We start from the raw sequence: 26165 nt of genomic DNA on the forward strand, positions 1-26165 counted from the left end.
CTTCCGGGAGGGGCTGGCGCAGAGCAGGATTGACGCTGCGGAGACCCCGCGCGGGGGCGGGGCTGGCGCCGCGGTGGCGCTGGGCGGGGCCGGAGAGCGGGACCTGTGGTAGTTTCGCGCGCCCCAAGAGTCCAGTCGCGGACCAACCAGACCTCGCCAGGCCCGGCAGCCCAGGAGGTTCCTCGAAGCCATCCCCCCGCCCCTGGCTTCGGGGGTGCCTGCCATTTGTCTCTCCCGCCCTCTCGTCCTCTATTCATAGTAATAATTCCATACAAGTGCACTATGCTCAACAGTTGGCAAAGCTGCTCCACTTTTAGCTCCTCGGAATCCCACACAACCCAAAGGGGTGTCTGGGCCAGGATTGTGTGATCACTGAACTGTGGTGCCCTGCTTTTATGTGCATTTGCAAAGCCTAAGGAAGATTTTTGGTAGACAAGTGTGGTGTCCTGCGTTGTTCTTTCCCTTGATTCCCGGAACAGAGCGGGGACTCTCACCTCGCAGCTGAATTGAGGCTGGTTGGCGTCTATACCTCCCACCCTCTTTGCTTGTGCATGGCCTGCCCTAATTCTGATGGTTAATAACAGATAATTTTCCTCCAACAAAGATTTTTCATATAAAATGACTTTTATGAAACACCGTCATACTGCTTGTGAAAGTTAAATAAGTAAAATTTTCCTGAAGGAAAATGTGCCAGTACATATTAGGAATATGGGATTAAGATCTGGGAACAATGGGGTCACATTCAGTAACCCTTGACCCTCTGCTAACACAGGCCTCCAGCCCTTACCACCCTGTGGCTGGGAGCCCATGGGAAGTGTTTCAGAGATGAGTTTTTCCCCAGGCCTTTCCTGATTTTTCACTCCCCACCCCTTAAGGTTTCTACCACCCCTGGCCTTTACCATTCCAGCCTGTGGAATCTTGAGAACATCAGTGATGGTAATAAGACTTTAGAGAGGCAATGTGGTCATCATTCTCTTGACCTTGATGTGTAGAAACTATATGCCATGTTTGTTGGGGGCGGGGGGGGGGGGGGGTCACTTTTAGAAATGTAAAAGTTGGACCCTTCCTCTCTGGCTTTGGCTGAGTCTCCAAGGCAATAAGTGCCAATTACTTCTGCATTATAAAGTGAGGTGGAAGATAGCCAAAGCAGAACTTATAAAACAGGTGTCTAGAAACCAGTGTGTGACTTCCAGTCTAAGAAAGGTTGGGGAGGAGAGAAGTCTAATAAGACTCTCGGGCCACAGTTATCAATGTGATGTGAGTCCCACCCATCTCATGTCCAAGGAAAGTTACTTCAGCAGGACTAAGAAAGTCTGATGTGTATTCCTGCAGATTGGGCTGGCTGCTGTGTAGTTCATGCTGAGAAACCCAGTGTGTTGTGGTCAATAACAGCTCTGATAGCTGAGCAATAAGAAACTGATGCCTTCTGGAGGTCTTTCACATACAGAGTTACTCAGGATACAAAACCAGATGCACACCTGCAGTCCCACCTACTTGGGAAGGTGAGGCCAGAAGATCACTTCAACCCAGGAGTTCATCCAGCCTGGGCAACATAGTGAGACCCTCATCTCCAACACAAAACAAAAAAAGAACATCTGAGTATCTCCTGTGAGAATGTTTCATATGAACAAACTGGTTCAGACTAAGTCTAAGGAAATTTCCAGAGATGTGAAATGACACCCATAGGAGAGTTGACCACTAGCTTCCCAGTGGCTGATGGGGATGGATTCAGTAGCCCTGTCAGAGAGATAACATTTACCCACATGGAGATGTTTTGTCTTCCAAAACACCCTCAAGAGAGCAAGTCAGCATTAAATACTCACCAAGTACAGAAAGCTCTAGTTCACAACAGCATCAGGCCTAAAAGAACTTTTCTATTCCTTACCCCTCCTCTGCACTACTATTCTCCAATCCTGGAGGAGTCTGAGGCATCCTACTGAGTGGAGAAGGAGGATCAAGGAAGAAAAGAAACTAATGAATTCTTTTTTCAATTCTGGAGAAAGAAAAAAAGGATTTAACCTTAACGTTTGATGTTTTAAATTTTTACACAGGACTGGACTTTTAAAATATGAAAGTGTGTGCATGTAAAAGGGCAGTGGGGGGAAGGAGCTAAGGATTTTTTTTTTTTAATCTGCATGTGAGCAACAAAGTAGAGGCAGTGACCTGAAACTTCACCAAAGATGCAAAGAAGAACAACCTAAAAAAAAACAGTTTTTAAAAATATATATATTTTTAGTTGTAGATGGACACAATACCTTTATTTATTTATTTTTTTATGTGGCACTGAGGATTGAACCCAGTGCCTCATACGTGCGTGCGTGCCAGGCAAGTACTCCACCACTGAGCTACAGCCCCAGCCCCAAATCAGTTTTTAACAGAGTCTAGGAGAGTATATTTATTTTCTAACTTTATGAATGTACATGCATCATACTTACCTAACCTACAGTAATGTTATATACCTTACTACAGTTTCTTAGAAGTGTTGAGATGTAGCAACTACTTCAACTATGTACATGCCCCTGGGGAGTTCTTCCCAGGTGCAGCATGGTTGGGTTGCAGTTCTTAAACAGGAATAGATTTCACTCTTTGATGGAATAACTTTCAGATGGCTCATCTCCCCTAAGAGAAAAGTAAAAATCCTTGGGCTCACACAGACTATATTTCTGTACAATATGGGTTAGAAATTTTTTTTTCCATTTTATAATTTTACTTGATCCTCCCAATAATACTAATATGAGTATTGTTGGGATAATTATTTTGCAATTGAGAAAATGCTCAAAGAAGGTAAATGATGGTGTTCCCAGCTCACATTTCTTCTTTTGATACAGGAAGATCAGCTAACTGCTAATCAATTTTTTTCTCACCAAAAACAACTAGAAAAGCTGGCAAAAAAATATTTTTAAAATCTGTTTCAAGTCATTGGAGAGCTATCAAAGCAGCAGGAACTTGAAGGGCCACGATCTGGAAGCTGAGAGATTATATTTGGCACTACTTTTCTCCTGGAAGCACTTGCTAATTAGCAAGCAATGTCTTGGAGGCCAAGAATCTGGGCTGAAGGCAGCAGCTGAAAAACTAAGCAGTAATTTTAGTAATTTTAGAGCTGAGGGGAAGGAAGGGTGAGAGCGAGGAAGGGAAAAAAAAAGGTAGAAGTTCAGGTCCCCAAAGCAGTGCAGCCCTGGTACACATTCATAGCTTTCATTTGGAATCCCTAAAGGACTACACCTAGAGAACAGAAGTGAACTGGATATTGACCAACCTCACAGAGACCCAAGCTCAGCTTCTCATTACTCTGTCCCTAACTGAACTAAGATCATCCCATGCCATAGTAATACCTGTACTGCCTGCTAGAAGCAAAAGTTAATCCGCTAGACAAGAAGATAAAATAACACAGAAACTATGGAGGAATCTCTGATTAGAAGAGTGATTATGTATTATGTATTATGGTGATTCTTTATATGTAGACAATAAAGTTTCTTTTTACAAAGTTCTCTCACAACATGATTTCTCCTGTAACCCAATGCAGTAGATTTAGTTTAGTAGATTCAGCTTATCTTTCAGATGAGAAACATGAGATCAAGACTCTTCCAAGAACTCTGGAAGGTAGTTACAGGGTTCCAGGTGTGCTTGGCTTCTGTTATATCTCATAGCCAAAGTTTTTTTAAAATATTTTTTTAGTTGTCCATGGACCTTTATTTTATTTATTTATATGCAATGCTGAGAATCAAACCCAGTGCCTCATGCATGCTAGGCAAGCACTCCACCACTGAGCTATAATCCCAGCCCCTAGCCATAGGTTTTTTTAAGAAGTATAACACTATGATGGAGTGGGTTTTTTTTTCAAATATTTTTAGATGATGATGGACCTTTATTCGTTTATTTATATATGGTGCTGAGAATTGAACCCAGTGCCTCACACATGAGGCAAGCACTCTAGTACTGAGCCATAACCACAGCCTTATGATGGAGTTTTTAAACTTAAGAAAATTGTTAACATAAATTTAAATCAGTTTCTAATGTATGTTTGACATGCAAAAAAACTCTTTTGACAACATGAATTTTGTGTTTATTATCCAGTTTAATAACAAACTTGAAAATTATAAGTGTATATTACATGGTAAAACAAAGACTAGACTCAAATAGACCACAGTTAATATATCCACTTCTAGAAATTAATAAATGGACTTATTATATATTCATTTAGAGAATTCCAGGATTTTCTTTCTTTTTCCATTTTTTTTTTGTTGGAAGACAACTTAAAAATTAAGAATAATTGTGCACATTTTAGTGTGTCATTGCTACTTATAAATAATTCCAAATAACAAAATATAAGGATTAAGAAATGTAGGCATTATGATGACCAGCTTTTCAGCTTTATTCAAAAAATTCAAGAGGATACTATGTCTTTGAGAAGAATAACTCACTGATAAAGATTGTGAACCAAACTTGCAGTTCAACTCAGTTCTCATAATTGTGTAACTGTTAACATAATCCTAGATGGTTCAAAGACATATTTAAAATGCAAGAAAATTCTCAGGATTCCTGGTTTACCAAATATCACAAATCCAGAGGTTAGAAGAACTGAAGTCCAGTATTGAATATTTCTATTGTTCTGAAGTTGTGAATTATAGTGTTGTGCCTTTAACATTCATTTTAGTCTCAAAGTGATTTTAATACCATTACTTAAAATTTGATAACTATGAATCATCACTATAAACAGAGTTGTATGAAAATAACCAGATACAATATGCATAATTTGCCATTTGCTATTATGATTTACTTATGATAGATGTCTTGCAATCAAGTAGACTAACTATAAACTAGCTAATCAACATTTCAAATGGTTTCAGATTAGTTAACATCTATTTACTATCAAAGGTATACATATAGGTTGTCAGCTATCGAAATGTATAAGATCTGAAATATCATAAATTACTCTTATAAATTCTATTTCCTTGTATAATATAGGGAAATTAAATACAGTTTTTAAAGTTTTGTTTTTGTTTACTTTGAGACAAGGGTCTTGCTAAGTTGCCCGTGCTGGCCTCAAATTTAAGATCTTCACACCTCAGCATCCTACATTTTTAAAAAATTTTTATGATTTCTTTTGAAGTCTTAAAAGGATTAAAATCTGGTAATATTTTGAAGTAAAACATGTTAAATGGTAAACAATTTGACTATTGATGTATAAAAAGGCAGAGTTTTTAAAGTAGCTGATTAAACCTGGAAAACCAATTGAAGTATGATCCTTAATATACTATCACTGGAAATTAGATCACTTGGAGAGGAAGCTAATAGGGTATGGCATCCTTGTGCTTCTACATTCCTCTCTGAACCTGTCAAATTTGAAATACTTGGCAGGGCTGCCACATTGTACACCCCATTTCATTCTTATGTGAATAGTGCCATGTGAAATTGTGCAACATTGGCCTAATTTATGGGACACCTGGAGGGAAATATCCAGCAGGAAGTTGAAATTAAGAGGTAAAATTTCAAGTAAGATGCCAGGGTTAAAATTGCAAATATAGGAGTCATCTGAAATAAAAACTGAAGTCATTGATGTGGTTGACAATCCCCACAAAGAGATGGCAGAGAGAGCATTAGTCAGAGACAGAAACTTGAGGGAAATCTTCATTTAAGGGATAGGGAGGAAGAAAGGAGCAAATTAAAGAAGCAAAACATATATCTGGGAATCTAGGGTCACCCATTTATAACAGGAGTACTGCTATAGTTTAGATCTGGAATGTTCTCCAAAGCCCCATGTGTTAGACTTAGTTGAAGGCTTAGTCCTCAGTGATAGGTCTTCCAGTCATTGATTAGGGAGTGCCCTTGAACTGACTGGGGGAACCCTGGTGTGTGTAAGAATGCCCCCCCCCGCCCCCCCTCTCTCCAACCCCACTCACTTTCCCACTGTGAGGTGAATGGTTTTTCTTTGTCATGTGTTCCCACCATGATGTACTGCCTAAAAGCAATAGGGTCAGCCAACCATGGACTGAAATCTCCAAAACTGTAAGCCAAAATAAGCCTTCCTCTTTATAAGTTTATTATCTCAGTTATTTTGTTACAGCAATGAGATGCTAACACAACTACTTATCCCTATGCTACACAGCTAACATCACATAAACACCAGTCCCTAATCCTTACATATTTATAGGTTCAGACCTAAACTGCTCTTCACCTTTTGGACATTCTACTTGCTCCCCCTTTCCCCACCTTCTACCCTCATTGTTTGCCTTTTTATTTCTTAGCCTCACCTTATATCTTGAAAATAAAATTCTCAGAAACCTTGTATTTCTTTCGTCTGTCTCAATTTAAACTCTCCCTTTGATAACACTGCCCTGCTAGCCTAAGAAAATACCAGCATGTTACGTGGAACTACATGTCCGAGTACAGGGCCTTGCAAGTGACACCCCCACCAAGTTCCCCTAGGCCTCATAATAATCTAGAACAAAACCAGAATGATGTAATGTCACAGAAAGGAAAGAGGTTCAAGGAGGACAGTCATTTGGGAAGGATCTCTCTAGTACCTACAAAATAAAATGTGAAATTATTAGACTAGTCTTAAGAATTATGCCCCAATCAGCCTTTCCAGACTTAACTACTTCTATATCCCTATAAGATGCTACACTCAAAACTACTTGCTGTTTACTAGGCACATTCGATGTGTAGAGATCTCTTTTTTTTTCTCATGCTAGCTACAGGAACAGCTGATGTATTAAATTTAAGTGTGTGAACATGGTTGAGGTTGGCACACATTAAGTGATAGGTAACAGATACAGGCAGGAATATGGATCAGCTCCATAACACTTGTCATGATATGAAGGCCTGGGAAAAATAGAGTCAGGTTGAGACTAGGTCTATCCACTGGGTCAAACAATTTCTTCTACTAAAAATGGATGAATTACATAGTATGTAAGTTATATTTAACTAAAACAGTTAACAAAAGACAAGCCAAAACAAAAAAATAGATGGTATAGAGTATCCCGGGTACACATTTTCAAAGACTAGTGATTGCTTAGTCAGAAATGCTGTGCCTCCACAATCAGGTCTTCAAGAAAAGCAAGAGTTAGTGCACAGACTCTGAACTGATGCTTAGATGCTTTCTGGACGAGGACTGGCGACCATCACATACTCAGCTGCCTGCTGACCTTAGTGAGGGCATCACTGACTACATCGAGATCACGGCGCAATTCATTCATGGCACTGGTTATGCTTTTGGTGTCTTTCAAGATCTGAATACTCTGTGTGTATGGATTGTACTTCACTCCAAATGGACGCTTAATTGTTTTGGTAAATTCTCTGTTTAAGAAAACAAACAAGAGACAGTCAATCTTGAGGAGTGGGGTCCAGATGATGAAAACTAAATAGATGACCTATTTCACATGCTAAGAAAAAGGCAAATCTTTATTAGATATGTGTGCAACCAATTTGACCTAATTCCCCACCTACCCGTGCAGAGTTCCCCAGGAATGCAACAGGTGGAAAACCTAAAGCAGTCCTAAATACACCTACCCTGACATTACCAGGGCAAGGTCTCTCAATAATAACTTTCTTGGCTGGGGTTGTGGCTCAGCGGTAGAGTGCTTGCCTAGCACGTGCAAGGCCCTGGGTTCGATCCTTAGCACCACATAAAAAAAAAAATAAAATAAAAGGTATTGTGTGCAACTACAACTAAAAATAAAATTAAAAAAAAATAAGTTTCTTAATGATTTGTTACTTTACACGGCCTTTATACAGCTCTATATCTCTTGCATTCTTATATTTTTTAAATTATTATTTATTATTATTCTGCACTTCTGGGAAGGGAACCCCAGGCTTTACACATGGCAAGCAAGTACTCCAGCACCCCAGCCCTATATTTCTCTAGATTACACTAAGGACACCAACCACAGTACCTCTATCAGCAGATAGTGGCAATATTTGACCACAGAGTAACAGATTTCTCAGCTATACCTTACATAACTATACCTGCACACATGCACAGAGTCCAGGAACAGTCCTACCTACTGAACTTGTATATTCTTTCTGCTTAGAATGTTTTCCTCTAGCTTCCACTTAAATGACCTAAATTCTACCCTTTCTTCAAGCATTAATATCCTGCCTCCTTTATCAAACCAACATTTGAATCTCTCAGGATCCCTAGGGATAATTGTGCAGCTAAGGACAATTGTACATGATAGGGATTGGAATTCAGGTTGTAATCCATCTGGTACACCCAGAGGGGACCACTTCCAATCTGCACAAAAGTGTCATATGTGCTAGAGAAAGCACTGCCAATATTATTATTTGGTTCTGTGCATGGCCTAACTCCCCAATTACAGTCAATCTCTGGAAGACAAGGAGTATATATCTTCAACCCGTCTCACTGTCTTCACAATGTGACCTCATGACCCTCTCCACCAAATGTTTTTTTGTTAATTCTGCTTACAGTTCTTTCCTTCCTTACTATCGTAGTTCAAGAGTTTTATTTTCATCAGAAGTATTATACAAATCTCCCCTTAGTAGCCTTCTTTTTTAACCACATATATGGCGCTTAACAATTAAAGTATAACTTTGAATACATTGCACATATCTCTTATTCTTTTTCAACATCCTTACCTTTTTCTATGCTGTCTCTAAACCTAAAACTTAACATTTCTAAATACTATCTATCCTTCAAGTAATTTCTCACATGCAGTTAAGCTTTCCCTATTTCCCAGCTAAAATGAACTGCTCTTGAATAAAACGTGAACAATGTGTCATCTATATCTCTTTTAGTTGCTTGTCATTTTTCCATATTGTTATATAGTAATTTGTGTATAGTTTATTTTTTCTACTAAGCTGCAAACTCTCTAATGGGAAGGAATTGGAATAAACCAGTTTTTCACTCTATCTGATTCATATTTGCAACCACCTAATATCATTACAAATATCACATTCTAAATATTTGTCATGAAAGGGAAATGTGTCACAGGCAAAAAGGCTCCTAGTGTGCTCCTAATTACCTAGCTGCTTATTTCTAGATCCATCTTCTGCAAAAGAAAATAAAGGCATGAGAAAGATATACTTTACCTCATCTTCTCCTTTGCATCTTCAAAACTTTCAGATATAAAATAGACATCTTGAAAAGTTGTAATTAAACATTCTTGTTTACAGGTAATCTTGGGATCAAAAGGCTTTACTTTGGCATGTCCAGAAAGCGCATGCTAGAGAACAAAGAGTCAGTGGATCAAGATATACGGTCTATTTTTATGGATCACACAATTGCCAGAATTGGCATACCTCCAAACTTTTTACTTATGCAATGGCCTCAACCTACAATTCCAAACATTTCCTACATCTCCACTAAACCCATATTATACCTCAGCAAAACAAATGGTTTATTCTTCAAAAAAAAAATGTCCCCTGTTATCTCTATGGCTTTATTCTAACTCTCTTTTACATTTAGGAGACACCCAAGGACCTTTTTTTATTCCTGCATTATGACATCTGCTTTCTACCTGACAGTGGGCGCCAGTAGTTAATCTTATACATGAGTGATACCCACCATTAGGTGGCAGACTCCTTCAGAGCAAGAATGTAGTACCTTGAACAGTGGTAGACATCACTGAACAAGTTCCTTCACTCATTGGATAAACAATAAATCTCAAATAATACCCTAGAAATTATAGATTTTACTGGTAGTATAACAAATGGTGAGGAAACAGCAAAACTTTTTAAGCAAAGCTTCAAAACAGTTTTTATTTAAAAGACATTATAGGGCTGGAGCTGGGGCTCAGTGGTAGAGCGCGTGCCTAGCATGCGTGAAGCACTGGGTTCGATCCTCAGCACCACATAAAAATAAACAAATAAAAGGCATTATATATGTGTGCATGTATATCTTACATATCTATATATTATACATGTAGATACATATATAGATATACGTATATATGTGCATTTGTGTATATATAGACAACTTGTATATATATAAAACTTGGGAAATAGAAAAAAGTATTCAAGTAATGTTTACTGCCACCCCAAGTATTTTCAATAGTAAGCCCTTGTTCAAATACAAGAACTGTTTTAAGCTTGTCAATTATATTAGGTAAGCAGGGTTATGTGCAAAAATTCACAACTCTTACTTTGAGCTCACTGATAGAAGAAAGTAAGCCAGCACCAAAGACTCTTAGCTGACCATCTTGTTTACACAGACCAAATTCCACAGTGAAAAAGTAGCACTGCAAAAGAACATTAATAATATTTTCACATCATGAATGACTTAATTAAAACAAATTTCATCAGTGCACTAGCCTAGCATGCACAAGGCCCTAAATTCTATCCCCAGCACCTCCAAAAAAAAAAAAAAAAAAAAAAAATCATCTCTTAGTCACTCACCTAAAGTGTCTCCAGAAGAAAGCCCAAGATCCCCAGCCCAGTTCACAAGTCTTTATATGGTCTGGCCTCATTCTAAATCAGTACTTCTCAAACTTGTTCTGAACATTGTTGTATACAATTAAAAATTACAGAAGATCTCAAAAATCTTTTTTGTGTATAAGTTATAGCTAACTGTATTGACCATATTAAAAACTAAGACCAAGAAAAATTTAAGATATTTACTAAGTAACTTTAAATATAGCAAACCCATTTTATGGTAACATAAATAACATCTTTTTTGGTAGATGGGTACCAGGGGTTGATCTCAGGGACACATGACCACTGGGCCACATCCCCAGCCCTACTTTTTGCATTTTATTTAGAGACAGGGTCTCACTGAGTTGCTTAGTGCCTCGGTTTTGCTGAGGCTGGATTTGAACTCAGGATCCTCCTGCCTCAGCCTCCCAAGCTCTTGGGAATACAGGCATGCACCACAGTGCCCAGCCATAAATAACAGTTTAGTAAAATAAGTAGTATCATTCTGCATTGTTATAAATCTTTTTAATTTTAATTTTTGACAAAATATAATCATAATTATTGAGTACACAATGTGGAATCTAGTTAACATTGTTATAAATCTTTTTAATGTCTGGCTAGACATTATTTAATGTCTGGCTAGAAAACAGATGGATTGTCATATTTGCTTCTGTATTTAACCTATTGCAATATGTTGTTTTCGTTTAAGTATATGAAGAAAATTCATCTTCACAGTTATGTAGTTGGAAAAGGGTTGGGTATTTTAATAGCCTTTCAAGATAAGTGTGGATATTCTTCATTGAACTACATCAAAACTCAACACATGGTATTTTCTTAAAGTTCATCTGCAATGTGGAATCTGAACTCTGTTACATGAAAATCCACTCTACACTTTGAATGCATCTTTTACCTATGCATAATTTTTACCTCAAGGACCCTATGAAAGATCTCAAGGACCCTCACCCCCAGGGTCTCCAAACTATAATTTAAGAAGCACTATTTCAACCAGCTAGTCCATCTTACATGACCCCCCTACAGTCTCACAGAACTTTCTCCAATTTCCTGTCATTTCCTCAACAAAGCAAGCACCTCCTTGTCTTTCCATGTGTGTCCTCATCCTAGATGTTCATATTTTATTTCTTGGCACATAAGAACATTACTCATTTTTCACCAGCTAGTCCAGATGTCCCTTTTCCATTAAAACTCTTCCAAATTTTTCCCTGGGCTCCTGGAGTAGTTCACCTGAACTTCTCTATAGGCTTTATCTCACTCAAACATGACTGTATCCTCACGTAGTATAGCAGTTTCTTGAAGACAAGAACAAGACCTTACTCATCTTTGTATTTCCAGAACAGTGTCTGTATCTAGTGCTCAAAAACTTCTAGCATAATTTTTATAAAGCCTAGCATTTTTATTGGGAAAGGTATACAAACTAGTAAAATTATATTAGGGGTGGTGATGCATGCCTATAATCAACGTGGCTCAGGAGGCTGTGACAGGAGGATAGCAAGTTCAAGGCCAGCCTCAGCAATTTAGTGAGTGCCTGATAAATTTAATGAGACACTGTCTCAAAATAAAAAATAAAAAGAGCTGGGGTGTAGCTCAGTGATAAAACACTCCTGGGATATATCCTCAGTTTAAAAAAAAAAACTAGTAAAATTAAAGTAATCTTGTGTTTCTCTACCTTCCTTTAAAGCTCAATAAAAACCCTTAAAATTATTCATCTTCTTTTAATGTCATTTAAATTTATTTAATTTAAATATCATCAGCAAAGACAAATTTTCTAATGGTCACTTTGAATATGTATGAACTTTTAAACCACATAAATAAAATGTACCCAGTTGAGAATTACTGAACTATACAGGAATTTCCAGATTTATACCGTTGCCAGTTTTTGAACAGCCTCCTCTGAAGCTCCAAGAGATGCCAGGCCAATTTCTTGGGAGAACTGAGCAAAGCTAGGTTCGGCCAACAGGGGAACATGACCCAAGAGTTCATGGCAGGTATCTCTGAAATAAAGGTACAAGTTTGTCACACTGTGATGCTTAGCATAAATACATATTCAACCATTCAATCAAATCAAAATCCAATCTTACTTTTATTCCAGTTGATCAGGTAGTAATGGATCACAAAGGACATTAATCAAATTAAAAAATGATTTTGGTTTAAAACCTTGGCCACTCACAGACTCACACACATAGTGCATATCAGATACTCAGAGACTTCCCCATGTCTCCCAACTCCACCCCAATTAGGTCTCTGCTTATATGTCATCTTCTCAGTATGGTCCTCCCTTATCACCCCTCACAAAACAGCAACATTCACATACACACCTCCATTCTTTTCCTAGATTGACGTTTGTCCATGGCGTTTATTGCCATCAGGCATAATATACACATACATTTATTTGTTTGTTACCCATAGCCCCCACTGGAATACAAGCTCTATGAAGGCAGAAATTTTTGTCTGATTTCTTTACACCCTCTTTGCAAAGAATATCACCTGGTACCTAACAGGTTGTCAATTAATAATTATAATAATGGCCAATTGTATAGAGCATGGAAATGTATTAAGTGTTAGGCACTATGCTAGATGCTTTTCACATGCTAATTCATTTAATCCTCACTAAAAATCCATGAGGGGTAACATTATTATTAATAACCATTTGATGAGTGAATGGCTGAAGTCAAAGTACTCACGGTTCTGGGGTATAGAGGGGATCTGAACTGTGTCTCACATATTGAGTGCAATGAAAAACTCGAAAGGCTAAACCTGATAGGAAATCTCTTGGTGATAGGTAACCAGCCACGGGACGAATGGAAAACCCTGTGCGCTCTGCAAAGAAAAGGAGAAAAATCATTGACCAGTGCATTTTAATTCTGCCACTGGCACTAAGCAACATTGTGAGGGAGGACATAGAAACTAAAACTTATAGTATGTGCATAAAGGAAACTATTAATTATTAAACATTTACTATGACTGGGTAATGAGTTAGACCTTTTACATATCACATCTCCTTTTGTGTTTACAAAATGAATTAAGGATGTTTCTCCTTATTATGACAGCTATAAAACTGAAGCTCAGAGACTCAATGATGTGCTCAAGGACATGCAGTAGATGATAAAGGTAGGATGAGAACCCAGTTCTGCTTACACTATCCCTTACTTTCTCATTAAAGGGTTGAGAATATCCCCTAGTCTTACTTTCTTTTTGTAAGAACTCACATAAAAGATCTATTATTTTATATCAGTACCATTTTTTTAATCTATGCCATTTTTAGCCAGCATTATATTTTGTCGTTTCTTAATGGTATGTCAATTGAATGGTGCTCTTCTGTCCCCCATCTGCCAAGACTGCATGCTTACTGTACAGGGGGCCTGCCACCAGGCTTTAGTGACTTGGAAGACCTCTCTGTGAGCACCAATCTTGTCCTTCCTTCAAACCCTCACAACTCTGGTGCTTCATTCTATCCGGTTTGTACTTGGATATTCCCACTCTGATGGGCAGAGAACTATCCAATAGAACTTTTCACAGTGATCAAAATATTTTGTACCTGTGCTATCCAATAAGGCAACCTCTAACCATAGGTGGCTCCTGAGTACTCAATATGTGGCCAGTGTGAGTGAGAAACCAACATTTTTATTTCAATCTAGTTAGATTATTTAAAATTTAAATAATCACATGTGATAATGGCTACCATATTTGACAATATAGGTATTATCCTTCAGCTAATGTTTTGTTTGAACTTTTAATTTTGTTTTTTCTGTCTTTGACAGTTAGCCTTTGAAATATATCCTGCAGTCATCCCAGGATCTAGATCCCAAGGGAACAGCTATCAGTTTTGCATCCATAACAGAATACTTCCTCCAAATCTCTTGCAAATTTGATTTTCCAACAATTTCTGTAATATACACTTGTCGAACTTTGTAAGTCCAGCAAGATCATTTGCATTGATTGGTTCTGTACTATTTTACTAGTCTAGCTTTAATAGGAAACACATGATTTCTTTCCTTATAGAAATAATATTGAATGAATTTCTTACGGAATTCATTTTTATTTTGTTTTTAGTTATATCTATAGTTCTTGAATAGATATGTAGATTGTTGTTAATAGTACATGAGAGAAACACAAAGATAGCCATTTCAGCCATTTAAAAAAAAGAAACTAGGGGCTGGGATTGTGGCTCAGTGGTAGAGTGCTTGCCTAGCAATGCCCTGGGTTTGATCCTCAGCACCACATAAAAATAAATAAATGAATAAATAAAGGTATTGTGTCCAACTACAACTAAAAAATCACTGTGATTCAAAAATATAACTTCTTTTTTTCACTAAGTCTTCCATTCTGCTGTGATAAAGGGGGCTATTTCCTTTTTTTTTTTTTTTTTTTTTTTTTTAAGATATTTTCAATCCTGGAAATCCCTGGTCATTTTGCTTTCTATACTATGTAGAAAAAATGAAGCTTGGACCAAAAATGCATGAAGAACTAAAAGGAATAAAATTATCCTTACCTTTTGTTCATGCTTCTACTAGCACATCTTTCTTGATAAAATGATAGAATCCTAGTGTGGAAAGGGATCATCTATGTCACCATTCCCCAAGTTGCTTGAATCTTTTCTGACTGGTGGACCTTTTGTACAAACACCTCCATGAATAGGGAAGGAACCTTTCAGGAGTCTGCTGTGTTTTCAAATGGCTCTTGGCTCTTTTAACAAGATATTCTCCATTCTAAGCCACAAGCTTGCAGTTTTTAACCGAATAGTCTACCTTAGGGTCATACAGTATTCCCTTTATTATGTAAGATGGCTTTCAAATATTCAAATATTTAAATGTTAATAAATGTCCCATAAATCTCCAAGTTGAACATCCTAAGTGTCCTTCAAATTTGACTTATGAGATAAATGTTCAACTCCTCTCATAAGTTTGCTCACTTTGCTCTTCTCTTGTTCCACGTTATGATCATCCCTCTTTAACTGTGGTGCCCAATCCTGAATGCAATACTCCAAAACAGAAGACAGGAAAACTCTGATCTTCCATACAACTAGATTTTATTTCTCTGTTTAAATGCTGTCAAGATCAAAACAGAGTTTAACATTCCCCTTACAAAAAACCAATTAGCTTATTACCTTTTAAAAAATTTGAGACATCCTCCAATTGTGGGATATTATCTTCCCGATATCCACAATATTTAGAAAGCAAAGGTAAGTTTTTGAGATACTCTTTGCAAGCATGGGTTGGGTAGAGTTTGTTGAGCTCCCGAAAAATGGTTCCCCAGGTCTTAATCTCTTCTTCAGTGAATTCAACTTTGGGAATGGGGTCTCCACTAATGAGATAAAGGGAAGGAGTCATTCTGAAGTAGCAGCCTAAATAAACACAATTTACTCCAGTCATTTATTTTATGATTTCAATGTTGAATACGTTATTAGATAATATACTTACTGTTTATAGCTCATAGCCAACTCTGCAAAATACTTCCGTCTTTTACGGTAAACATTATCTTTGAAGCCCTAATAATTAAAGATAAGTTTTTAAAAATTCATACTAAAAATTCTTGAAAATTTACATTTAGGAAACATTTCATTATTATTAGCAGAAATATATTAACTGGCTATACAACTGTTACTATGAGCAGGTACTGTGATAATTTTGATTTTGAAATCAGTGTTACTCTACCCCCTTTATACTCTAATGGTTACAAAGAAAAAAGATAGATAGTTTCTATACAAAGATACTAAGATACTATAGTGGTTATAAAGATAAAGTAGTTTGAAAACTAGGGAAAGCACAGTTCTAACTAAATCCAAGGCTCTTTCACTAGTGAGTTGCTTTATTTTTTTTTTTCTTAATCATTCGACCATATCTTCAGTTATATTTACCTGTGGTCAAAATTAACAGTTAAATAGTAATTAATAATATTTGAAATAGATACTTAATTTAACCTTAGATCTTATCACAAAATGCAAACACTTTCATCATTTGCAGATGCAAACAGAGACAATTAAAAAAAATGACAAATGTAGGGTGTAATGTCACATGCCTATAATTCCAGTGACTTAAGGCTGAGGCAGGAGGATTGCAAGTTCGAAAGCCAGCCTCAGCAACTTAGTGAGATCCTATCTTAACTTAATAAATAAATAAAAAGAGCCAGAGGTGTGGCTTAGGGTAGACCATCCCTGGGTTCAATCCCCAGTATCAGGCAAGGGGAAGAACAGATAAAATAGTACTGTTAAAACTCCAACTTGAAAAATATTTAAGGAAAATTTAGGCAAAATAAAAAAGTAAAGTTCATGAGGAAATAACCAATAATGCAAAAAGAAAAGAAAAGATGAGGCACCTGCAAAGAGTAAATGGGACTCATCTCTTTAATACAAATTTATGATCCCCTTCTGAGCACTTGCCCTTATGTTAAAGTCTGGAGATATAAATATGAACAAAGAATAATCTGGAGCTTCAAGAAGTTTACATGAACCAATTATTAGAAAATATGGTAAGTGCCATATTGAATTTCACAGAATGTCACAGAAACACAAAACAAATGCTCATAATCCAGGGTATAAAAGAGGATAGTATGGCTCAGGAAAGGATTTCAGTGTTGATTCCTGAGCTAAGTCTCAGGAGGGAGTGGAAACAGATGGAGGAGGTCAGAAGGGACAACACCAACAATAGCATAGAGATTGAAAACTGTATGTTGTACCTAAGAATATCTAAGCAAGCCAATATTTCTGGAGTTTGGAGGGTGGGGATGGAGCATGCCTAGAATAATAACAGGCCTGGAGGTTAAATACCTGCTAAGGAGGTTGATTTGAGCCTTGAGTTGTGGAAGTACCTTGGTAATTTTTTTGAAACAGCAACTTTATTGTGATATAATTCATATGTCATAAATAAACCATTCCAAAGATTTCAATATAGTCACAGAAATTAACAACCACCTACATCTTCTAATTTCAGAAAAATTTCACAACCAAAAAAAAGTTACATCATATTCATTAGCTATTTTCTGTTTCTATGAATTTGCCTATTCAGGACACTTCATGTAAAAAAAATCATACATTACATGACCTTTTGTGACTGGCTTCTCTCAGGCTTCATTCATATGTAGTATATCTCAGTATTTTATAACTTTTTATGGCCAATAATATTCCATTGTATGGAATGGAATGTAAGACACATAAATCACCCTTTATCCATTCCATCCATTGATGGACATTTGATTTTTTTCCTACTTTCTTGTTCTCATGCTGCTATGGACATTTCTGGACAAGTTTTCAATCCTCTTAGGTATGTATCTAGGAACCATGGGTGATTTTTTTAGGAGATGGAGATCAGTAATTATTAGGATAATGATCATATTGAAGTTTTAGATCATTCTAATGATTGTGGATGGGTTTGAAGATGGCAGGGCTAGAGACAGGACACCAATTAAGGGACGTGATAGTAAAGTTGAATAAAGAACAAATTTAAGAAATACTTAGGAGGTGAAAATTACCAGAATTTAGTAATAGATCAGGAAAACCCATTACTCACCTTTCCATTAACCTGCCCCAGATTTTCTTGCTTCTGAACCTTTGTTAATTTCCCTGAATTATCCTTCCTCTCCATCTTTTACCTGCTGAAATCTTTTAATGCCCAGTTGAAACATTGCTTTTCTTTGATCTCTTCAGCTAGAAGTGTTTGCTCTCTTGTGTATATTTTAAAGTAATTTGTTAATGTCACTTTGCACACTTACATTTTTTTGCATATTTATATATATGTGCTTGAGTTTTTCAACTAGACTACGAGCTCCTTTCAGACAAGTACTGCATTTCATTGCAACAGTTATTCAATGAGTTTATAGAATAAATGTGGAGGGGGTCACTTCTTGACTGCCAAAAGTAGCAGAAGGTCCTAGTCACACAGCAACTAAGTGAAACAAGGTAGAGCAAAGCGCAGGTATGTGGGACTCCACAGTCACAGTGGAGTCTTCCCAAGAACCTAGAGCTTCCAAGCCTAATACTCTGGATTTACTAATTCTCCAACTTGTGCCAGTAATGTACAGTTTTCCAAGATTAAAAACTTCCCAGTTTATTAATGGCCTAATAAGGCAATCATGCCAGAAAATGTGTGTGGTAAGTTGTTTTCCAATCCATATTTACTACCTTTTCCAATAACCCATGCCCATTTTTATAAGAACTGACTGCAGTTACCCGTTGATTGTAGAATTCCCAGGATAGCTATTAATAATAGCAATACCAGACATAGGATAGATGTCTTAGAACCAATGAAGTTAGATGCTTTTCAGGCAGTTCATCTCACTTCCACCAATGTGGAAATCTACTAAATCAGATTAAAACGAGACCCTATTTAGTCTAGAAAAATACTTTCTCAAAAACATTGCCCTTAATTTAGTTTTCTCTAAATTATTTTCACGAGAATATTTATTTTAAAACATATTTACAGAGCTCTATCAGTGATAGAGCGCTTGCATAGCAAGTGTGAAGCACTAGTTTTGACCCTCAGCACCACATAAAAATAAACAAATAAAATAAAGGTATTGTATCCATCTACAACTAAAAAATATTTTAAAAAACTTACAGGATGCTCCGCATCTAGTTCAGATCCATACATCAGAACTTTGTTAGCACAAAAGTCCAGGTCAGAAATCTTCTTTGGAAACCAAGGAAGAGTTTCCATACCTGAAAAATACAAAAGCCACTAAAAGTTTAAGAAGTAATCTTAAATAAGGCAATAAAGAAGAAGAAATCTAAAGATGAATACATTCTAGATGAGATTTTTATCTTGTACATCAAATCTAAATGTATATAGGTAAAAAATGCTCTATTTCTAATAGGTAAATTTTATTTAAAATATGTTTGCTTTTAAAAAAAATCATTTAACAGTGAATCTCCATATCATGTACAACTACAAGACTGGGATTCTAATTAGAATAAGAAGTACTCCATGTTTGTATAAATATGTCAAAAGATACTCTACTATCTTGCATAACTAAAAGAATAAATTTTAAAAAACAAAAAATAAATAAAAATGGTTTGTATCTTCAGTGTTGCAGAAATATTGTACTTCAGTAACAGACCAAAGTTTTTAAAATATTTTAAGTCACATATTCAGTTATCTTACAAAATCAGGCTAAGGATGTACAACTTCACAAATCAAGGCACAAGTTTAATAAGAACTTTGAATATTTATTTTTGTTGAGTAAAAGGATCTTAGAAACTCATTTATGTCTTTGCCACCTTGATATTCTCACTATTCCTCAGTTATAGGACACTGGTGTTTGCATATATTATTCTTCTGCCAGGAATACCTATCCCACTCCCACCCAACCCACCTAGCCTTCTGTTTTCCTAAGAATGTCCTTCGCATCCTTCAAAACCCAAATGTAAGGAGACCTTTTCATTTCACATACACTTCTCTTGCTATTTTTCCATGGGTTCCTATGATGGGATGTTTCTAACTCTAGAGGCTTTTTGTGGGTTGGGTTGTAGCTCAGAGGTAGAGTACTTGCCTAGCATGTGCATGGTCCTGGGTTTGATCCCCAGATACCACACACACACACACACACACACACACACACAAAAAAAAAAAAATCAAGGTAGAGGCTTTTGTTATACTTTACTATAACATCTGTTTATATGTCTTTCTTTCACAAAATATTAATAATTACTTAGAATAGGGACTATATATTTTTGTATCCCCATTTCTTAGCAGAAATATTTAATAAGTAGTTGGTGTACCCTAAATATCAATTGAGTCATCTTATTATTTATAAAACTCTTCATTTTATAGGTGAGCTATCAGACTTCAGAAAGATAAGGTAATGTACCCAAGGTAATTTGTTTTCAATGGAAGAGAGAGGAACTCAGTCCTTCTTGCTCCAGTACATTGCTTTTTCTACTGCACCCAGGAGTGATATTCAAAATATTTAACAACAGATATAATAGGGTCACACATCCCTCATAATAGATCAGAGTCCTAGGTAACCATTTCTTTGTTAATGGTGGGCACAGGGGTCTTAGTGAAGGATCTGGAGCAACAGTGGCTTTGGGTATGGTGAAAAATACTCAAGCATCTCAGTGAAGCAGCTCCATGCCAGCCAAAAATGGAGATACACAAATATTTTAACAACCATACAGCTGTACAAATACATGATAGATGAATCTCAGCCCTGATTATACTCCAAATATTGTGACCTAATCTGAGATTATTTTTATTTATTTGTTCATTTGATTTGTTTATTTATTTGGAAACAGGGATTGAACCCAGGAGTGCTTAACCACTGAGCCATACCCCCAGACCTTTTTAAAATATGTTATTTAGAAACAGAGCCTTGCTGATTTGCTTAGGGTCTCACTAAATAGCTTAGGCTGGCTTTGAACTCATGATCCTCCTGCCACAGCCTCAGGAGTTGATGGGATTACAGGCATGCACCACCGTGCCCAGCAGGAGATTATTTTAGATTGAGTACATTAAAATATGGCTAAATGAATCAATTTGTCTTTTGCACCAAATAAACTACAAGGATTTTTTCACAAATGAAGAGCTTAGCCTCTATCTTTGCTCTCTGAGTGTCCTGAGTGTTTGAAGCCTTAGAAGACTTAATTCCTTTCTCATTTGCTTTTGGCGGGAATGCTGTACATGACATATTTCACATCACAGCTGTCAGACACTGTCAACATTCTCAACCAGATACAAATATTCATTGAGTAACTGCTAGATGCTAAGCCCAGAAAGAGTTACTAAATGCTTATAGAGTGTGAACTGGAGATTTGTAGAATCAAGAAATGACTGATGATTGGAAATTGAGAGATAATTTCTAATCACCCTGGTTCTTACACTTGAAGCTTCCTTTTCACTTGCCTCATCCTTAATCAAATGTTACTTTATAATTTTCTTTAGTATTTTGTGTTCCCTTCAATACCAGACTGTAAGAAATTTAAAAGACAGTGTTTTATTTTTTGCTTTCATATCTTCAAGATGAATATAAGATTATACATTAAGCACATTAGGTACTTAATCTTCTTAGTAGTAGTTTCAGTTTCCAAACTTACCATCTTCCTTCACAGTAAAATTATCTGGTGGATTCACAGAGAGAACATTAGTATGAGACTTCAGCAGATGAAAAATATCATTTAATTGTTCTCTGTTGATATCACAGTCAACAAAAATCTCAAATTCTGAATTTCTTCTCTTTGATTTTCGGGACTCGATATGTAACAGGTTCACATGTTTCTCCTTTATAAAGTAGAGGGTAAAGATTACATGCAATAGCTTCAAATATAGATAATTTTTTAGAAGATTACTTTCATTATCACTAAAAACCATTTGTTATAACAGCCAAAAGTGGGGAGACACTTGGCAGTTTTAAGTGCTGCCAATAGCAAAATAATTCCCCTTAAATATTATGTACAATTCAATAAAAGTTGGCAAGATTCATCACACCTTCAAAAACCAATGAAGTAATACCCAGTAGATTTCCTTCAGATTGTCAGAATGAAATAGAATTCAAATCAAAACACCAAGTCTTCTGGATAAAAAGAAACTTTGGGGGTTGGGGTTGTGGCTAGGCAGTAGAGCTCTCACCTAGCACGTGGGAGGCGCTGGGTTCGATCCTCAGCACCAGATAAAAATAATTAAATAAAATAAAGGTATTGTGTCCAAATGCAACTAAAAAATTTTTTTTTAAAAAAGAAACTTTGGAAAATTCTCACAAATAAGGCTAGTTTCCAAAAAGTGATATTAATGTTAGTCCTTGTGAAATAAAAATTTCCTTTGTAGAATGCATTTAATAAAATTTGATGAACAGTTTGAACACAGCACTTAATACCTATAAACTTAGGAACCAACTAAAGAGATTGCTTCTTCTAATCACTTCCCATGTCAGTGTGGGGTGTAGGTACCATATGTATAAACCTGGGGAGGAGGATATATTCTCTTACCAATGTGGGTAGCTAAGGAAAAGTACTGGGGACATAATGAAACATGAGAACCAATCACCCAGTGATTTTTCCACAAAAATGAGTGGGTTAGAGCAGATGATCTCTAACACTAATTAGTTCATGTTAAAATAATTTAATAAACACTGTGCAGCTAGTAAGGACTGTGAAGAATGTAAACAAGGGCTCAACATACAAGAAACTTATAGTCTAGTTGGCTTAACAATTGGAAGAAAATACAAGCAATGAGTGTTTCAGTGCAGAGATGTTTGGCAAAGGGGAAAAACATCATATGTTAGAAGGAGGAGAAGGCTTTATGGAGCAGCTGGGAATTGAAATGAGTCTTGGAGAATGACTAGAATAGGAAGGCAGAAGGAAGTAACTAGGGATTCCAAACCAAAGAAACTACGAGCAAAGGTAGGAGTGAGATTAGAATGATCAAGGCACATGAGCCAAGAAAGAATAGTGTTAGGGGATGTTAGGAAATTAGAACAGACAGAGTGTATCTCAGAACATAGAATTACATAAAATCAATAAGAAGAAAGCCAGTAACAAAATTAACTGGAATTGGTCAAGAGTAAAGAAGAGCTTCATTTCATCTATTTCTAATGATTTTTATAACAATAATGCATGTGTAAATATTCTCTAAGCGATGACAAGTAAATATACAGTTAAAAATTATGTTTGTGAAGAAAAGGATGCAAAATGTCCATTTTGAATAATAAAAAAAATGATAAAAATAAAAAGCTCAATGGAATTTGGTGAGGAAATGTAACTAATTAATTTCAAAGTTCATTTGGAAGAAAAATATAGCCAGAAAAATTCAGATAAAGTAGGAGTAATAAATAAGACTTTCCCTGTCAGATATTTTGATTACAGGAACAGAGGCACAAAGGGGTTAAGCAGTTTTCTCAAAGGCACACACCTAATAAGTATCAAAATTGGAATTCAAACTTCGACTCTTCAACTCCAAGGTCCATGCCTTTAAACACTATTTTCTTATTTTACAGGAAAGGAAAAGTCAAATTGTGGATAATATAATTCTTCTTTGAATAATATTCTTTTAAAAATATTTTTTAATTGTAGATGGACACAATATCTTTATTTTATTTGTTTATTTTTTTATGTGGTGCTGGGGATCAAATCCAGTGCTTCACACATGCTAGGCTCTACCACTGAGCCACAATCCTGGCCCCTATTATTATTTTTTTTTTTTTGTATATTTTCTTAGTTGTCAGTGGACTTTATTTTTTAAATATGCAGTGCTGAGAATCAAACCTGCTGCTTCACACATGCTAGGCAAGTGCTCTACCATTGAGCCCCAGCCCCAGTCCATAAATAATATTCTTAATAATGAAAACTCTAAACATTGTCATAGTCAAAACTGAAACATAACTACATTGAGAAAATGGGAGCATTGGGGAGGGGTGTTCAAGGCACTATGAGACTAAGGGACCTAAATACTTATTGTAGAAAATATCTACAATTAAAAAAAAAACAAGAAATAAAAACAGAATAAGCAAATTATTAATAAGTGTAGAAGTAAATATTAGCAAAGTGGCTTAAAAAGTTTATAATGTTTGCCTCCTCTAGGCTGAGGACAAGTAAAGTGGGATGGATGCACGGAACATCATATGGCAATTAGAAGAATGAAGTCTTAAAAATATCATTCCAAGTGTGGGAAAATTGCTGCTACACTTTAACATTTATATGAAATTACTAACAAATGCACATATAAACACTCATCATATTCTAAAGTGCACATAAAAATAGGTCAAAGTACACGTCCAATACATTAGAGCAGTTGTCTATCAGAAGAGAGAAATGGAGGTTAAATGGAACAATAAAATAAGACAGAAGACACTCATAAATCAATGATGCTAGTGCACATGTGATTTCGTCAGTAAGATCAACTTGACCCTCTGCACCTAAGGTTATGAAAACAATTAAAGAAAATGGAAATGAAGAGAGTTGGAGCAGAAGACTGCTGTTTTCTTTATAAGAGCTATAGAATGAGTTGATTTTTTAAATTGTTCATGATTATCAATAAAATAAAATAGAAAACTGATAGAAGAAAATAAATAGGTATATTACTTAAGGACTCAAAGTTAATCAATACAAAAATAATAATATAATTATCAAATTTGGGGAAAGGGGGATAAGGAAAGAGAAAGAAGACAGTATCAAAATCAAAGTTACTGGGGCTGGGATTGTGGCTCAGTGGTAGATCACTTGCCTAGCATGCATAAAACACTGGGTTTAATCCCCAGCAACACATCAAAAATAAACAAAGTTTCAATAGAGAACAAGTAAATGTATAAATTTCCTAACTTAAAAAGAGATATCAAAGCAATATTTAGGTTTATAACTCACCACCAAAAAGCTAAAGAAGAGAATGGTTTTAAAAGGCTGCTTCTAAGAAGTAGGACTGAGGATACGGTATAGTGAAGGAAATGTTGATGCTGTTTAAAAAAAATTTTTTTTTCACAATACCTTCATTTTATTTACTTACTTTTTTTTAATGTGGTACTGAGGATCAAACCCAATGCCTCATGCATGCTAGGTGAGCGCTCTATCACTGAGCCACAACCCCAGCCCAGAAATTTTGATGCTTTTAATCACAAACTCTTCTAAACTGTTTGTCTATATTTAAATTTTTAATTATTTGAATTATTATTTTCAAATGGCTATATGTAATATATCATATTGATATAAACTTTATTTTTAAATATCTTACATTTATTGATAATTTACTTTGTACTACCTAAAGCATTTTATTTATTTTTTATAACTTTATTTTATTCATGTATATTTTATGTGGCGCTGAGGATAGAACCCAGTGTCTCACATGTGCTGGGAAAGAGCTCTACCACTGAACTACAACCCCAGCCCAAAAACACTTAAAATATATTAACTATATTAATTCTCACAATGACCCGGTAAGGTTAAGTAGGGTTCTCATTTTATACAGATGTGCAAAGAGACTAATTAGCTCACCCATAACCATCCAGCTAACAAGACACCGAGAAAGGATTGGAACTGAGCAATATTTTAGAAATATAAATTTTTAAGAAATTTCTGTAGCCCATCTCTGAAAAATCTACAGTAATTTCTATTTTAAATATAATTTAAAGACTCATTTTTGGATGGTTTTGTGCAAAAATATGGATAGTGCTTACCTGGAAGATTTTCAGTGCTTTTATAAGTCCTCCAACTTCATTCTTTAAGGAAAAAATGAGAGTTGCTTTTCCCCTTTCTAAGGAATGGTCTTTGTTCTCCTTATTGTCTTCGATCATGATGAATTTGGAGTAATTCTCTAAAACTATGAAAATATATGAATGTATAGACAAAAGGCTAAAAGTGAAGTTGTGCAGCACAAACCACATTTGATAACTCAGGGCACATTAACCTCTCCAAGCTTCCCTTCCTCACCTACAAAACCTGAAGATGCAGATATGCTTTGCAGGACTATATGAGACCATGTAACGTTAACACATTGCCTAACAGTGCTGACTATGCAATGTGCATACAATGCATGCTTGTAGTTCCCGTTACTTTTCTTCAAATCCCGTCATTCTTTCAGGGCCTCACTCAAGCCTACTACCTATCTTCCTGACTATTTTTTAAAATATATATATATTGTTTTAGGTGTAGATGGACACAACACAATACCTTTTTTTTATGTGGTGCTGAGGATCGAACCTGAGCCCCAACCATGCTAGGCAAGCAATCTACCGCTGAGCCACAATCCCAGCCCCCTCCCTGATTATTATAGTCTGATAGTGAGCATTCTTCTTCTAGGAAGGCCTACCTCACCTTCCAACACAATATTAGTACTTCTTTTTTTCCCCAGCTGTTTTATTTGTATATC

The 26165-nt window shown here is 36.1% G+C and overlaps 1 protein-coding gene across 1 annotated transcript; it reads right to left on the reverse strand.

Moving 5' to 3' along the window:
* Positions 1-7121: 7121 nt before the first annotated feature.
* On the reverse strand, positions 7122-25590 carry Tph1 (tryptophan hydroxylase 1). Its single transcript, XM_076844246.1, has 10 exons — positions 25474-25590; positions 21410-21593; positions 18936-19036; positions 15804-15871; positions 15491-15687; positions 13068-13203; positions 12251-12377; positions 10101-10196; positions 9049-9182; positions 7122-7296 (listed from the first exon to the last, which is right to left on the reverse strand). The coding sequence occupies exons 1-10, from the start codon at positions 25588-25590 to the stop codon at positions 7122-7124; spliced, it is 1335 nt and encodes a 444-aa protein (XP_076700361.1).
* Between the last annotated feature and the right edge of the window lie 575 nt (positions 25591-26165).

This window comes from Callospermophilus lateralis, chromosome 2, assembly GCF_048772815.1.
Source record: "Callospermophilus lateralis isolate mCalLat2 chromosome 2, mCalLat2.hap1, whole genome shotgun sequence".
Taxonomy (NCBI): domain Eukaryota; kingdom Metazoa; phylum Chordata; class Mammalia; order Rodentia; family Sciuridae; genus Callospermophilus; species Callospermophilus lateralis.